Source organism: Mytilus edulis, chromosome 11 (assembly GCF_963676685.1).
Source record: "Mytilus edulis chromosome 11, xbMytEdul2.2, whole genome shotgun sequence".
Classification (NCBI taxonomy): Eukaryota; Metazoa; Mollusca; class Bivalvia; order Mytilida; family Mytilidae; genus Mytilus; species Mytilus edulis.
Window position 1 is genome coordinate 4,023,747 of NC_092354.1, and position 16,448 is coordinate 4,040,194.

Here is a 16,448-nt window from a genome sequence, read left to right on the forward strand (position 1 = left end):
TTAATCTTTTTTTCTATGCTTTACACTACTATTCACATTCATAATTTAAAGAACCACACTGATTCCCACAACAAAAATACCGAAGATAATATTAAAATACTTGAGTTTTTTATCGACATCATATTTATTGAATTTTTGGTGGATTGATAGTTTAGCATACCGTTGGTATTCCAATGGTTACTAAATGTGCACCACTACTAGCAAACTTGTACTAGCAGATCTATACATAACCATCTTAAAGATAAAACAGTTCTTAAATTTCACTTTAAGATATAAAGATGATATTCTGTCACTCAATAACCCAAATTTCAATGAATGCGGGGCAACTCACTTTTGTATGCCCCCGTCATTGCGGAGGGGGCATTAAGTTTTACCCTTGTCCGACTGTACGTCCGTCCGTACGTACGTCCTAAAATTGGTTTCCGCTGTTCAACTTCAGTTTGACTCTACCAAATGTTATGACACTTATACACAATGCTTATAACCACAAAACACAGATCGAGATTGAATTTTGGTGGCGTCACTTTTACCGTTCTACAGTTATGCTCCTTTACAAATGGAAAAAATGCTGAAGTTTTCGTTTCCGTTCTTTTACTTTAGTTTGCCTCAAACAAATGTTATGAAACTTATACACAATGCCTATTACCACAAAACACAGATAAAGTTTGAATTTAAGTGGCATCATTTTTATTGTTCGAGAGCTATGTACCTTTTCAAAAGGAAAAATTGCTGAATTTTTCGTTTCCGTTCTCTAACTGTAGTTTGCTTTGACCAAATGTTACGAAACTTATCCACAATGTTTATTACCACAAAACACAGATCAAGTTTGAATTTTGGTGGTGTCACTTTCACCGTTTTGAAAGTTATGCCCCTTTTCAAATCTCAAAATTGCTGAAATAATCTGGAAAGCATTTTGTACGTTTGCTTATGTTTTGTTCGATGATTTAAAACATCTGCTATCTGGGCAATTGTTTGATCAGGGACTTGTAAAAAGTACAATGATATTTTGTTGCCGCAAAAGAACCTTTATTTTCATCAGGTCTTCATCTTTGATGAATGTTTGTACTGATAAACTTCGGGTAGCCAAAGTATATTCCTTCCATTGTTTGAAAAAGATCTTCCAGCTACCGGTTTTAAGTGGGCTGTAAAAAATTTGTGCTGCTCAGTCTAGTTTTTTATGTTGCATTTTGTAAACTGTTGTTTGTTTCTTGGTCGCATAATTTTTTTGCCATAGTCTATGATAGTTGTCAGCTTATGAGTTTGAATATGCCTTTGGTATCTTTCACCTCTGTTCAGATTTTGTGAATGGTTGGACTGTCAGACTCACCGTGTTGATGCTGCTTTGATTTTATTGCACAATGAATAAGAACAAGAACATGTGTGTAATTTTGTTTTTACCTTTAAGTGTATACGTAGTAGATTTTTTTTTATACATATATACAAGTAGAAGATACAACTAAAACACAAATAGCGCTACAGTAATCACATCAACAACAAACACAACGGTATCATAACATAATAAATTGGTAAATTACAAAGTCACTAGGTGTCTAAAATAAAACAGTTGTGGTAATACAAACAATTTGAAGGCAAAATGTATAAACATTGAAAAAAGTTGACAAATTTATGACAAATCTGGCTTAGGATTTTGTATACAAGTTTGGAGTGATTGATTACAAGGAGAAAATTATCAGGCATGAAATCAGACTATTATTATTGTTACAAAATAATTTCTAACAAAATCTAATCACTAATAAATATTATAGAATATATAAACATGTTCACATAAAATCAATAGGAATAGTTAGTAATGGAATAAATGAATAAGTGGAAGAAAATGAAATAACTATGAAACAATGTCCCAGGTTAGGGGAGGGTTGAGGGCTCACAAATAATTTAACCCCGCCACATTCTGTATGTGCCTGTCCCAAGTCAGGAGCCTGTAGTTCAGTGGTTGTCGTTGGTTCACGTCTGTCATATTTGTTTTGTTATAAATTATGCCGTTCGTTTTCTCAATTGAACTGTTTCATATTTGTCATGTTGGAGCCTTTTATAGCCGACTTTACGGTATGGGTTTTTCTCATTGTTGAAGCCCGTACAGTTGCCTATAATTGCTAACCTCCACTTTATTTGAACTTTGGTGGATAGTTGTTTAATTGACAATCATATCAAATCTCCTTATTTTTATAAACAAATTTTGATATTGGCGATGAAAGGAAAAGGGGGTTAAATTTTGTAAAACTGACAATGTGTATTGAAACACTCGACTCCTTCAAATTAAACAGACGTACAACTAAAAAAAATCATAAAAGATTCCAGGCTTATCATTTTGAGCGTCATTGTATTTTTCGTTTACAAAAAAGTTAAATATCAGAAATACAAGAAATAATTAAAAACGAAAAATTCCCCTATCAAATGGCAAAATCAAAATCTCAAACACATCAAACGAATGGGAAGTCATATTCCTGACTTGGTTCAGGCATTTCCTTATATAGAAAATGGTGAAATAAACCTGGTTTTATAGCTAGCTAAACCTCTAACTTGTATGACAGTCGCATAAAATTCCATTATATTGACAACAATGTGTGAATAAAACAAACAGATATGATAGATAATATTTAAATGTCAAAAATAGGGGTACAGCAGTCACATTGTGTTATAATCTTAATCACTATAAACAAAAAAGAGAAATATGTCAACAAAGAAAAACAAAATGGCATATAGACCAAAGCACATAGGCAAAAATATACAAGAATACAAAAATGATCATAGCAAAATAACACAATAGTGGGATGTTTAAGTACTGAGCCACACAAAAAGATCCCAAAAGGGTATTAGCAAAAAGGGCTAAACAATAAAAGTAATTTACAATGACAAATAAAAGAACACTGCAACACGTAATTAGGACGACAAACAAAACGTCAGTGACTAAAATTTATACTTCAAGACCATCATGTATTATTTGTGCAGTTGAATATGTATCAACAAGGTCTTGGTATCTTCTGAAGAACTTTAGCAAAAGACTCATCAGTGACGATCGAAAAAAAAAAATGTTAAAAAGGCAAGCAGGAAGTTGTATAGCACTGCGCTAAAACACCACCAGATAGCCTGACTTGAAAGAGGCCAAACATTTGCTTGGTAGTAGGTTATCAAATGTTTTTTGACATTTGATATGTTCTCAACTATTTGAAAATATAATATAACCAAACAATTATCACTGATCTGTTTGGATTTAAAATCCTTGTTTCTGATGGATTAAAGATAAGTTCATTTGACAGAATAGATGCATCATGTCAAAAACATTCGATGTGAAATACCATATTATGTTAGCAATAACTATATTTACATAAAGAGCATATCATTGCATTTTTGTTCAAAACTATATTTATGAAGAGGCATTTTTATTTACAAATGTACATATAAAAGTAGCTGTTTAATAAACACAATGTACAACAAGTTAATGTCAAAAAATACAAAAACATCCTTAGGACAAGATTAGATCACTGAATTAGTTATTTCATATGTACATACTTTATTATTCATTAGGCTTAAAATATAGACCTAAATTGACTATTAAGGTATCATTTAACAGCTTTAAGAGATTAACATACACAATTATGACTGAAATGAAATTGATAATAAGCTAATTACAGCTATGTAGGTTCTTTAAAATTTATCAAAATAGTACATATAGAATATTGTATCAAGTTATGACATTTCCTTTAGGTTGCATTTTGTAAATACAGCTGTTTAACAAACCACGCCTCTTTTGTGACATCTACTAGTGATAGATGTTTTGTTTACCTACTGGTTGCTAGATATGATACTATTTTGCATCTCAAAGAGACACATCTTGGGAACTTTAACAGTATGAATTCACATGGATATCGGCCAAATTTAAATTCTGAGAAGGACCAAATATTAAGTGAGAGGAAGTACATAATTTTAGTATAGGTTTAAATTCTTGGAAGTTTGAGGCATATAAATGTTGAAAATATGCCGCACAGCCATCTGTTTTTACCTTTGAAAAAACAGTAGTGCAAATGAACTTTCCAAATCCTGGTTCACAATAATTATATTAAGATACATTAAAATTATTTTATAGGAATATAGAATATGTCATGACTGCTTCATAATTATTATATCTGTTATGGAACAAACACTCGTAGGGGGATTTGTGTTAAGAAATGAATACTCGTAAAATGGGTACATATTTTAGCTTTTTCCTTGCCATGCATGACACTCACACATGAAATACGTTTAATATTAAAGATTGTTATCACTAGTACATTGTGATTCATTCACTTTGAAGGTTTAAGTGACCAAATCATTGAACATTGGATTGACAATACCTCCTTGTATTCATTGTTTACTGGTGTTGTCCTAGCTGTTTTTACCCTGTCGTGTACAGTTTTTTTCTGAAATTTTTTTTACATTTATTTTATTCCAAGCATTTACGAAGGATTGAGATATCTGTGCTTGTAACTAATGTCTTTTCTATTTGATCTGCTAGATCTGTATAAACTTGGTCTTTACGTAGAGCTTTTAGAAATTCAATAAATCCCTGTTCCTTTTTACGTAAAAGCATGTCAATTAACGTCCTATTCTTCTCCTGTGGTGTTTTACCAGATTCTATCTTTTTCCCATCGTCATTTGACATCACTTGTTTTGATATTAGATGATCTACTATGCTTTCATGTTGTATATCAGTGATGATGTTGAGATAATTCTTCTGTATACGAACTTTCCAGTCTGATAAGCCTACAAAATATGAGGAACTTGTTTTTCTTAAGTGTTATTGACCTTTCATGATAAAAAACATAAAAAATATTAAGTTTTTGGAATATATTACATAATGTCAAATATCTCGTCCTTTTTCTAAAAAAGTTCATCGGAAGATATTAAGACCTTGTTGATAAATATTCCGTATCAACTTCACAAATAATACATGATAATCTAGGTACTGAAGTTGTTTATCATCTTAATTACGTGTTATAGTTTTTTTTTTGTCTTAGTAAATTATTAACTTTACTGTTTGGTCCATTATTTGGTAATATCTTTAGGTGTGACTGTGCTTGTACATCCAGGCATTGTCTTAGTAAATTATTAATGTTTACTGTTTGGTCCATTATTTGGTAATATCTTTAGACGTGACTGTATTTGTACATCCAGGCATTGTGGTGTTGTGCTTTGTTTGGTAATATCTTTCTTGACATCTTTGTTTGTTTTTATATTGATTGAAATTATATGACAAAGTTGACTGCTGTTTCCCAATTTTCTACATTTGTATCTATTATGTCTTGTTCGTTTTGTTCACACATTGTTTTTAGTTTAAACATATTTATTTATAGTGGATTGTGAAATAAGTTTTGCAACTTATATTAATCCCTTTCCACTTTGCGGGCGCGAGTGCTGCCTTGTAGAGGCATTAGCCTGCTCTGTTTTAAATCTACAAGGGTGTCTTTAACATACAAGAGATATGGCTCTCTCTTAACACAGGTCAGCCATTTATCGTCCCCTTCCGATGGACTGTCATCGTTTCCTCAAGACCATACTCGCAAATGGTGTCAAGGGAGAGCCGAAAATTCAGTCCCTGAAATTTTCATCCCAAACGGGAATCGAACAAAGAACCTTTGTGTTAGTAGTCCGATGCACTAACCACTACACCACGGCTCTTTTATGTGACTGGCATACAAGTGAGAGATTTAGCTAGCTTTAGAACAAGGTTTAATCCACCATTTTCGTTATAAGGAAATGTCTGTATCAAGTCAGGAATAACACAGTTGTTTTCCAATCGCTTGATTTGTTTGAGCTTATGATTTTGACAATTGTTAAGGGACTTGATGTTTTGGATTTTCTCTGGAGTTCAGGAGTTTTCACAAGTAAAAATTTTATAGTCATGTGCAATGTCTTTAATATATTCAATATAATGTCTAACGAATAATCTAAATGTTCACATGGAATGTTAGGTCAATAGATCTTATGTTTCTTCAAGAAAATTGTACATATTGCATAATTTAGATTTATAATAAAATTAAGAATGGAAATGGGGAATGTGTCAAAAAGACAACAACATTATAAGTCTGCTTTGAAATTATCACACACATAACATTTTTAAGAGAGATTGTAATCATACATAGACAGAAGATTGGAAATGGAAAATGTGTGAAAGAGACAACAACCCGACAAAAAACAGAAAACAGCCTTATGCTACCAATGGGTTTTCAACAAGAAGAAAATAAACTAGTTCAGCAAAATCAAAGCCACACTAAAATTCGAAACATGAATAAACCAAAATTAGAAAATACACACGACTGAAGGTTCATGACTTAGCACATGTGCATAAATGAGGCAGGGTTACACATTCTTTTGTGATATCAATAATTTAATTTTGGATGTAAAGCGTCTTCTGATTGGCTGACGTTATTTTGTTATCAGCCCATAGACATAATTTAGTCATGTGACCGTGACATCATCAACGTTTTTCCATGGTTTTCTATGGTTTAAATGAAATTTAGAATGAAATTATAAGAAATGACTGTAATATGTTTTCTGTCTATTCGAAATAACATAAAAACATGTGGTGTACACTGTTAAATAACCCGCTACGCCAGTTATTCAGTGTGCATCAAAATTTTTATGTTATTTCTTCATAGACAGAAAAAAATATTACAGTCATTCCTTAATTGGTATACTAGTTTTGTGACTTGCCAAGCGTGGTATCTTTGATGAGCATTACAGTACCAGACAAATACCAGCCAATGTTAGGTAACTATGATCTCAGCCATTGTTTGGAAAATATGATCTCAGCCATTGTTAGGTAACTATGATCTCAGCCATTGTTAGGTAACTATGATCTCAGCCATTGTTAGGTAACTATGATCTCAGCCATTGTTAGGTAACTATGATCTCAGCCATTGTTAGGTAACTATGATCTCAGCCATTGTTTGGTAACTATGATCTCAGCCATTGTTAGGTAACTATGATCTCAGCCATTGTTAGGTAACTATGATCTCAGCCATTGTTAGATAACTATGATCTCAGCCATTGTTAGGTAACTATGATCTCAGCCATTGTTTGGTAACTATGATCTCAGCCATTGTTAGGTAACTATGATCTCAGCCATTGTTAGGTAACTATGATCTCAGCCATTGTTAGGTAACTATGATCTCAGCCATTGTTTGGTAACTATGATCTCAGCCATTGTTAGGTAACTATGATCTCAGCCATTGTTAGGTAACTATGATCTCAGCCATATTTAGGTAACTATGATCTCAGCCATTGTTAGGTAACTATGATCTCAGACCTTGTTAGGTAACTATGATCTCAGCCATATTTAGGTAACTATGATCTCAGCCATTGTTAGGTAACTATGATCTCAGCCCTTGTTAGGTAACTATGATCTCAGACCTTGTTAGGTAACTATCATCTCAGCCATTGTTAGGTAACTATGATCTCAGCCATTGTTAGGTAACTATGATCTCAGCCATATTTAGGTAACTATGATCTCAGTCATTGTTAGGTAACTATGATCTCAGACCTTGTTAGGTAACTATGATCTCAGCCATTGTTAGGTAACTATGATCTCAGCCATTGTTAGGTAACTATGATCTCAGCCATTGTTAGGTAACTATGATCTCAGCCATTGTTAGGTAACTATGATCTCAGCCATTGTTAGGTAACTATGATCTCAGCCATTGTTAGGTAACTATCATCTCAGCCATTGTTAGGTAACTATCATCTCAGCCATTGTTAGGTAACTATGATCTCAGCCATTGTTAGGTAACTATGATCTCAGCCATCGTTAGGTAACTATGATCTCAGCCATCGTTAGGTAACTATGATCTCAGCCATTGTTAGGTAACTATCATCTCAGCCAATGTTAGGTAACTATGATCTCAGCCATTGTTAGGTAACTATGATCTCAGCCATTGTTAGGTAACTATGATCTCAGCCATTGTTAGGTAACTATCATCTCAGCCATTGTTAGGTAACAATCATCTCAGCCATTGTTAGGTAACTATGATCTCAGCCATTGTTAGTTAACTATGATCTCAGCCATTGTTAGGTAACTATCATCTCAGCAATTGTTAGGTAACTATCATCTCAGCCATTGTTAGGTAACTATGATCTCAGCCATTGTTAGGTAACTATGATCTCAGCCATTGTTAGGTAAATATCATCTCAGCCATTGTTAGGTAACTATGATCTCAGCCATTGTTAGGTAACTATGATCTCAGCCATTGTTAGGTAACTATCATCTCAGCCATTGTTAGGTAACTATCATCTCAGCCATTGTTAGGTAACAATCATCTCAGCCATTGTTAGGTAACTATGATCTCAGCCATTGTTAGGTAACTATCATCTCAGCAATTGTTAGGTAACTATGATCTCAGCCATTGTTAGGTAACTATGATCTCAGCCATTGTTAGGTAACTATGATCTCAGCCATTGTTAGGTAACTATGATCTCAGCCATTGTTAGGTAACTATCATCTCAGCCATTGTTAGGTAACTATGATCTCAGCCATTGTTAGGTAACTATCATCTCAGCAATTGTTAGGTAACTATGATCTCAGCCATTGTTAGGTAACAATCATCTCAACCATTGTTAGGTAACTATGATCTCAGCCATTGTTAGGTAACTATCATCGCAGCCATCGTGACCTCAAAATCAATGGAAATTTATCCCTCGTTATAACCCCACATCCATATAAGTTCAGCCAGAAACCACTTTTTATATTTTTAAGTCTAATTATTTTACACAAAAATTAATGGGAGTCCTTCTTTAATTACACGAAATAATGTATCCACGTTTAATTTCAATCCCATTGAGTAGCTGATTCTTGATAAAAATGAGCTTCTTTGAAGCACAAGATAAAACTAGAGGCTCTCAAGAGCCTGTGTCGCTCACCTTGGTCTATGTGCATATTAAACAATGGACACAAATAAATTCATGACAAAATTGTGTTTTGGTGATCATGATGTGTTTGTAGATCTTACTTTACTGGACATTCTTCTTGCTATAGTTATCTCTATCTATAATGAACTTGGCGTAGTAATTACAGTGGAAAATATATTCTACAAATTTACAAAAATTTATGAAAATTGTTAAAAAAAATGACTATAAAGGGCAATAACTCCTTAAGGGGTAACTTAATGACAATTTTGTTCATGTTGACTTATTTGTAGATCTTACATTGCTGAACATTATTGCTGTTTACAGTTTATCTCTATCTATTAAAATATACAAGATAATAACCAAAAACTGCAAAATTTCCTTAAAATTACTAATTCTGGGGCAGCAACCCAACAACAGGGTGTCTGTTTTGTCTGAAAATTTCAGGGCAAATAGATCTTGACCTGAAAAACAATTTATCCTTGTCAGATTTGCTCTAAATACTATATAAGCCAAAATCTACATTTTACCTGTATGTTCTATTTTTAGCCATGGCGGCCATTTTGGTTGGTTGACAGGGTCACGCCACACATTTTTTAAACTAGATACCCCAATGATGATTTTGGTCAAGTTTGGATTAATTTGGCCCAGTAGTTTCAGAGAAGAAGATTTTTGTAAAAGATAACTAAGATTTACGAAAAATGGTTAAAAATTGACTATAAAGGGCAATAACTCCTAAAGGTGACAACTGACCACTTCGGTCATGTTGACCTTTTTGTGAATCTTACTTTGTTGAACATTATTGCTGTTTACAGTTTATCTCTATCTTTAATAATATTCAAGATAATAACCAAAAACAGTAAAATTTCCTTAAGATTTTTTTAAGTTTTTCTGGAAGGATTTGAAAGCTTTTGTTGTGAAATCTTTAAATTATGGGTCAAACTTGGGACATTTATCAGTGACTCAAAGGCAGGGAATCATTACATGCTTACCAAAAGACAATAAACCAAGGCATTTACTCAAAAATTGGAGACCAATCTCCTTACTTAATACTGTATACAAAATTGGTTCAGGGGTTATTGCTAGTAGATTTAAAATAGTTTTAGACAAACTGATTGATTTAGATCAAACTGGCTTTATAAGTGGGCGTTTTATTGGGGATAACATCAGATTGATTTATGATCTTTTACAATATACAGAAGAACATGATATTCCAGGTTTATTGCTTTTAATTGATTTTGAAAAAGCATTTGATTCTCTATCTTGGGACTTTTTGTTGTCAGTGTTGCAATTATTTAATTTTGGTGAATCTATTATTAACTGGGTTAAAGTATTTTATAATAATATCTCATCTGCAGTCATTCAGGGAGGAAATCTTTCAGACTTTTTTCAAATAGGACGTGGCTGTAGACAAGGGGATCCCTTATCACCCTACCTTTTTATACTTTGTGCAGAAATTTTGGCAATTAGAATACGAGGGAATAAAAATATTACTGGCATAACTGTGGCTAGGATAGAACATAAGTTATCACAGTTTGCAGATGATACTTCACTTATTTTAGATGGAAGTGAACACTCCTTAAATCAAACTTTAAATGAATTAGATTGGTATGCAAACCTCTCAGGGCTAAATATAAACTTTTCTAAAACACAGGTAGTTTGGATTGGGAGTAAAAGATACTGTAGTGACAAACTTTGTCCAAACAGAAATTTATCCTGGGGTGCAACATCTTTTAAGTTATTGGGTATTAATTTTGACGTAGATCTTGATAAAATTATTAACATCAATTATAGTGAGAGAGTTTTGCAGATAAAAAATCTAATCAAAATATGGTCTAAAAGAAATCTTACAGTAATTGGTAAAATTACAGTTGTGAAAACTCTGATTTTACCTGTCCTTAATCACCTTATAATTACATTGCCAAACCCAAATCAAGAACTTGTGAAAAAGATTAACGAGCTTATTTTTACATTTATTTGGAATTCACCTGTTCATAGAGTCAAGAAAGATCTGTTACAAAAGGATTACAGTGAAGGTGGATTGAAAATGATCAATCTTAATTCCTTCATCATAGCACTCAAATCCACATGGGTTAGAAAACTTTTTCAATCTAACAATAAATGGAAAAATATTTTATTTTCCATAATAAATCAAGAAAAATTATTTAAGTTTGGAAATGGTTATCTGTCAAACATTAAAGTAAAGATGAAAAATAAATTTTGGCAGGATGTATTCCATTCATGGGACAGTATTGTTGATAAAGAAGAAAAGAATATGTGGATGAATAATTGTATAAAAATAGAAAATAAACCTGTATTTTATAAAAACTGGTTTAATAAAGGTATATTTTTCATTAATGACATTGTATCAGATGCTGGAAAATTTTTCAGTTTAGAACATTTAGTAGAAACATTTAAAGTTGATAGAAATGTTATGAAATATAACAGCATAATTTCTGCTGTAAAGAATGCAAGAAAAGGATATGTTTTTGATAATTATAAACTAGTCACACCTTTTATTCCTTCATTTGCCAAGATTTTTTTTAAAAGCTCAAGGGGAACTAAAGACATGTATTCACTGTTAATTAAAAATAATATAGTTTCAACAGGCCAGAAAAAATGGGATCAAATTGTGAAGGTAGATGAAGAGGAATGGAAATTAATTTTCAAGTTACCTTTTAAAGTAACAAAAAATACCAAACTGCAGTGGTTACAATACAGAATAAATCAACATATTTTAGGTACAAATAAATTTTTGAATAAAATTAAGGTCACTGACAACCCAAATTGTACTTTTTGCCAAGAAGAAGTAGAAACTATTGTACATTTATTTTGGAATTGTGAGATTGTTCAAACATTCATTGATGAAATTGACTCATGGTTATTGTCAAATGGTATAAGCGTTCCATTTACCTTAAAATATTTTCTATTTGGGGATACTACAAAATCATTTAAGGGGAATGCTGCAAATTTGATTTATATGCAGATAAAACAATATATTTTCAACTGCAAATATTTTAAGAAATCTCTATCAATGCAGGCAGTGCAAAGTAAAATAAAATCTTTATACAACACTGAAAAATTAATTGCTGTTAAAAATAAAAGAGTAGAAATTTTTGACAAAAGTTGGAATGCTTTTGCCATTCTTTTTGATGAATGATCAGATATTTTGTTTTACATTGTATATGTGTACATAAATTAGTAGAAATAGAATTGTCATATGATATATTGTTTCTAACATGAGAAAGAACTACATTATTCATCTCTGCAAATAACTGAAAACAAACAAAAAACTTTTAATTTCCTTGAAATTGAATATAATTATCTTTCAATTATCTATTTACTAATTTATTTATTTTTTTTTCTTTTTTTTTTTTTTTTCTTTTTTTTTTTTTTTTTTTTTTCTTTAAACTTCTTTTTTTTTTTTTTTTTTTCTTCATAATTTTGAAAATAATCTACAGACATACCTAAAAATATATAGCTTATATATATTTATTTTTATTACTTCAACTACTCACATTATATATTTTTTTCATAACCTGTGCATTTGTTATATTAGATAATTATGGTTGATTATCTTAATGGTAAACTTCATTTTTTGATATTACTGATATGGTATATAATATTTTCAAATATGGAAAATTGTATGTATAATACTAACAAAAACTAACAGTTGTATATATATGTTATTTACTAATGTTAACGAGGCCGGGATAAGATACCGGTACTTGATGTTTGAAAACTAACAAATGTACAGATATCAATAAAATATGATAAATTAAAAAAAAAATTCCTTAAAATTGTCAATTTAGGGGCAGCAACCCAACAATGGTATGTCCGATTCATCTGAAAATTTCAGGGCAGATAGATCTTGACCTGATAAACAATTTTACCCCATGTCAGATTTGCTCTAAATGCTTGGTTTTTGAGTTATAAGCCAAAAACTGCATTTTACCCCTATGTTCTATTTTTAGCCATAGCGGCCATCTTGGTTGGTTGGCCGCGTCACCGGACACATTTTTTAAACTAGATACCCCAATGATGATTGTTGCCAAGTTTGGTTTGATTTGGACCTGTAGTTTCAGAGGAGAAGATTTTTGTAAAAGTTAACGACGACGGACGACGACGAAAACTTTTAGGCCAGGTGAGCTAAAAAAAGAAAGAGAAAAAGACAGTCAACAATACTCCACCCTTAGCACTAGCTACATCAAAAATTGTAAGATAAGGAATATGTTCTCACCCACTTGTCAAGTCAAATGTATCTGTGATATTGTAAAAGAGGAATGAAACGGAATTGAAGCTTACACCAGTCGGAACAAATTTTTGGTTACTGATACTTCATTGAAAACAACCAAATTAAAATAATGACTAAAAATATCTCTCAGTAAACTATATGAATCAAGAATAAAACATCTTAAACATTTATAACAGTAGAGACGCGATTTGATTGCCAATTAGACAACTCTCAACCAGAGACCAGATGTCTTAAAAGGTTAACAAGTTGTATTTAAGTTGAATACTATGGCTAAGTTGTTGCAAGGCTTTACGACAATAGAGATGATTTCAGCTTCCCAATTGGGAACTTTCCATTTCTATGTAACAACATTCCAGCAGTGTCTGTATATATAAGGAGTATATATCTCCCAGTTGATATGATATTCCAGAGCTTCTGTTTCCTATCATGATTTCCTTAAAAGAGGGTTGTTGCTCATAAAGAAGCTATTAAATCAAGAGCTCCAAATTGTGAAGTTGAAATCATGGTCCCGTCGTAAATTTTACTGACACCACCAAATATGCTTTTTGAACTAAATGTCGTGAAGATGTGTTTATCTTAATGTGAAAACAATTCTTATCATGCAGTCATCAGTGGTGATATTTGAAATACATATGCTTCAAACAATATAAAAACAAAAAAATAATCCCAAACCAGCTAGGGAACTGTTGCACACCTCTATTTTAAATGACTAAGTTAAAAGAGCATCCAGTTATACCAAAGTATTATAATTTCAGTATAAACAAATTTGTTTGTGCTTATAATAAACCCTTCAGCCATACCTTCATTTTCAGCAGATACTAATGTTGTACTTGGACTCGTTTCCTGTGTATCACATTTCAAATCATTAGCGATATCTTCGTATCCATAATTAAGTAATCCATCAACAAATACACTGTACGCAGGTTCTCTTCTTTTAATCACAATATCCAGCAACGCTCTATTTTGATCATCTTGTCCAGCATGTTGTTCAATACGGCGTCTGTCATCTACTGAAATCACCAGATGTGTCATCATATGATCTAAAATTTGACTGATTTGTATGTCCTGTATGATTCTGTCTGCATTGTCTCTGATTTTATCTGTAATTGTAGAAATACAAAATTTCGTTTAGCATGTAAGTTGACTTAAAGTATCAAAATGATTATATTTTGTATTCAGTTAGCATACTGCATGTACTGATTGCTTTTCAAAATATGTATTGTCAAGCAAACGAAAAGTCTAAACTTTAGTTCAAGTTTTGAAATTGCACACATACAAAATATGGAATATAAAAGTTTAGCACAGCTCAAACTCTCAAGACACTATCTATTTCTATGGAAGAACCTTTCATTTTAGCCCACAGATAGGATATTTCTGTATAAGACTCCTGAAAATGTACATATATAAAGTGATATTTACAGTAAAATAGAAATGTTATGTCAAGTTTTCCAAAAGTGTTTATGCCGTAATCAAACTAAATTTATTTGATGTGTATTGATATTTTGTCTCGGGTACATTATTCTTTAATTAGTTGTTAATGTTTTTTTAACTAGCTTATCAGTACTTTATGCTTCAGTGTTTCTGTTAATTGTTTGTTTGTTTTGTGTCATAAAGGCAACAGTAGTAAACTGCAGTTCAATAGTCATAAATCAATTAAGCGAAAACAAATCCAGGTCACAAACCAAAACCGAGGGAAACACATCAACTATATGAGGAAAACAATGGAACAACAGAAACACTGAAATGCTAAAAAAAACAAATGCCTGCATACATAGAAACGGACTATTTGGAATCAATCTGACGAGTTAAGCCCAAACTCCCAAAAATGTACATAGATATATATAAGTGATATTAACAGTTAAATAGATATGTTATGTCAAGTTTTCCTAAGTGTTTATGCCGTAATCAAACTAAATTCATTTGATGTGTATTGATTGATATTTTGTCTCGGGTACATTTTTCTTTAATTAGTTGTTAATGTTTTTTAACTAACTTATCAGTACTTTATGCTTATGTGTTTCTGTTAATTGTTTGTTTGCTTTGTCTCATAAAGGCAACAGTAATAAACCGCTGTTCAATAGTCATAAATAGATTAAGTGAAAACAAATCAAGGTCACAAACCAAAACCGAGGGAAACACATCAACTATATGAGGAAAACAATGGAACAACAGAAATACTGAAATGCTAAAAAAAACAAATGCCTGCATACATAGAAACCGTCTTTTTGGTATCAATCTGACGAGTTAAGCCCAAAGTGTATGGAAAGCCAACGGGGTCAAAATTCTTAATTCGTAATTTGTCAATTCGTAACTTGTAACTGTGCAATTTCTAATTTGTTAATTCGTAAATTGTTAATTTGTAACTTGTTACTGTGAAATTCATAATGCTTAATTCGTAAATTGTCAATTTGTAACTTGCACATTTGTAGTTTCAACATTCTTAATCGGTAAAATGTCAGTTTGTTACTTGTAACTGTGCAATTTCATAATGCTTCATTCGTAAATTGTCGATTTGTAACTTGTATCTTTGTATCAAAATTCAACATTCTTCATTTTTCAATTGTCAATTTGTAACTTGTAGATTTCAAAATTCTTTATTGGTAAATTGTCTTTTTGTTTATTGATGTTTTGTAACTTGTAACATGTGACTTGTCGATTCGTGAATTGTCGATGTGTGAAATGTCGAAGTGTTAAATGTCATCGTTGTATTATGCTAACGATCATTATGACGACAGATGGCGCTCAGCTTCTTCTTCTGTGTATAAGCCTCCTGTAAGTAGGAGCACCGCCATATGAAATACATACCAAAGGATAATAAATCAATTATGTACAGCGCATACATATAAAAGATAACAAATAGATAAAAACATTGTTTGTTTTTTATATGGCATGTATAAAAGGGATTCCGACCGCGGTTTTATATTGAGGTAACCTCGTATAAACATGTTTGTTTACTGTACCGGTCACCAAACCTGCAATGAGGTGTGTCACTTCCTTTATTAAGGTATATAGATGTGTCGCTGGAACGGGCAACGAATGGGTGGACGAATTAAGAATTTTGACCCCGTTGGCTTTCCATAAAAGTGCCTTTTATATTTGGATTATATATGTTCCATTTACACAACTGTCATAGTTTAAAGAAAGGTTAGTTTTCAAGATTATTTCTAAATATAGAACTTAAAATATCCAAAACTTTTCTGACACATGTATATGCATTGAATTGACATAAACTAAAACTTAACATGCTTAACAAAGGAAACGCAGGTCATAACAAATGAAAAAAAAATTTGGAGTG

At 31.9% G+C, this 16,448-nt stretch overlaps 1 protein-coding gene across 1 annotated transcript in view; it reads right to left on the bottom strand.

Annotated features, from left to right (window-relative positions):
- Positions 1-1,381: 1,381 nt before the first annotated feature.
- Positions 1,382-16,448, bottom strand: part of LOC139493906 (uncharacterized) — a 35,899-nt gene continuing 20,832 nt past the window's right edge. Inside the window, exons 10-11 of the mRNA XM_071282067.1 lie at positions 13,954-14,253; positions 1,382-4,761 (exon numbers count right to left, since the gene is read on the bottom strand). Of these exons, the coding sequence (XP_071138168.1) occupies positions 4,442-4,761; positions 13,954-14,253 (620 nt within the window). The 3' untranslated portion in view covers positions 1,382-4,441. The remainder of the gene's footprint in view (positions 4,762-13,953; positions 14,254-16,448) is intronic.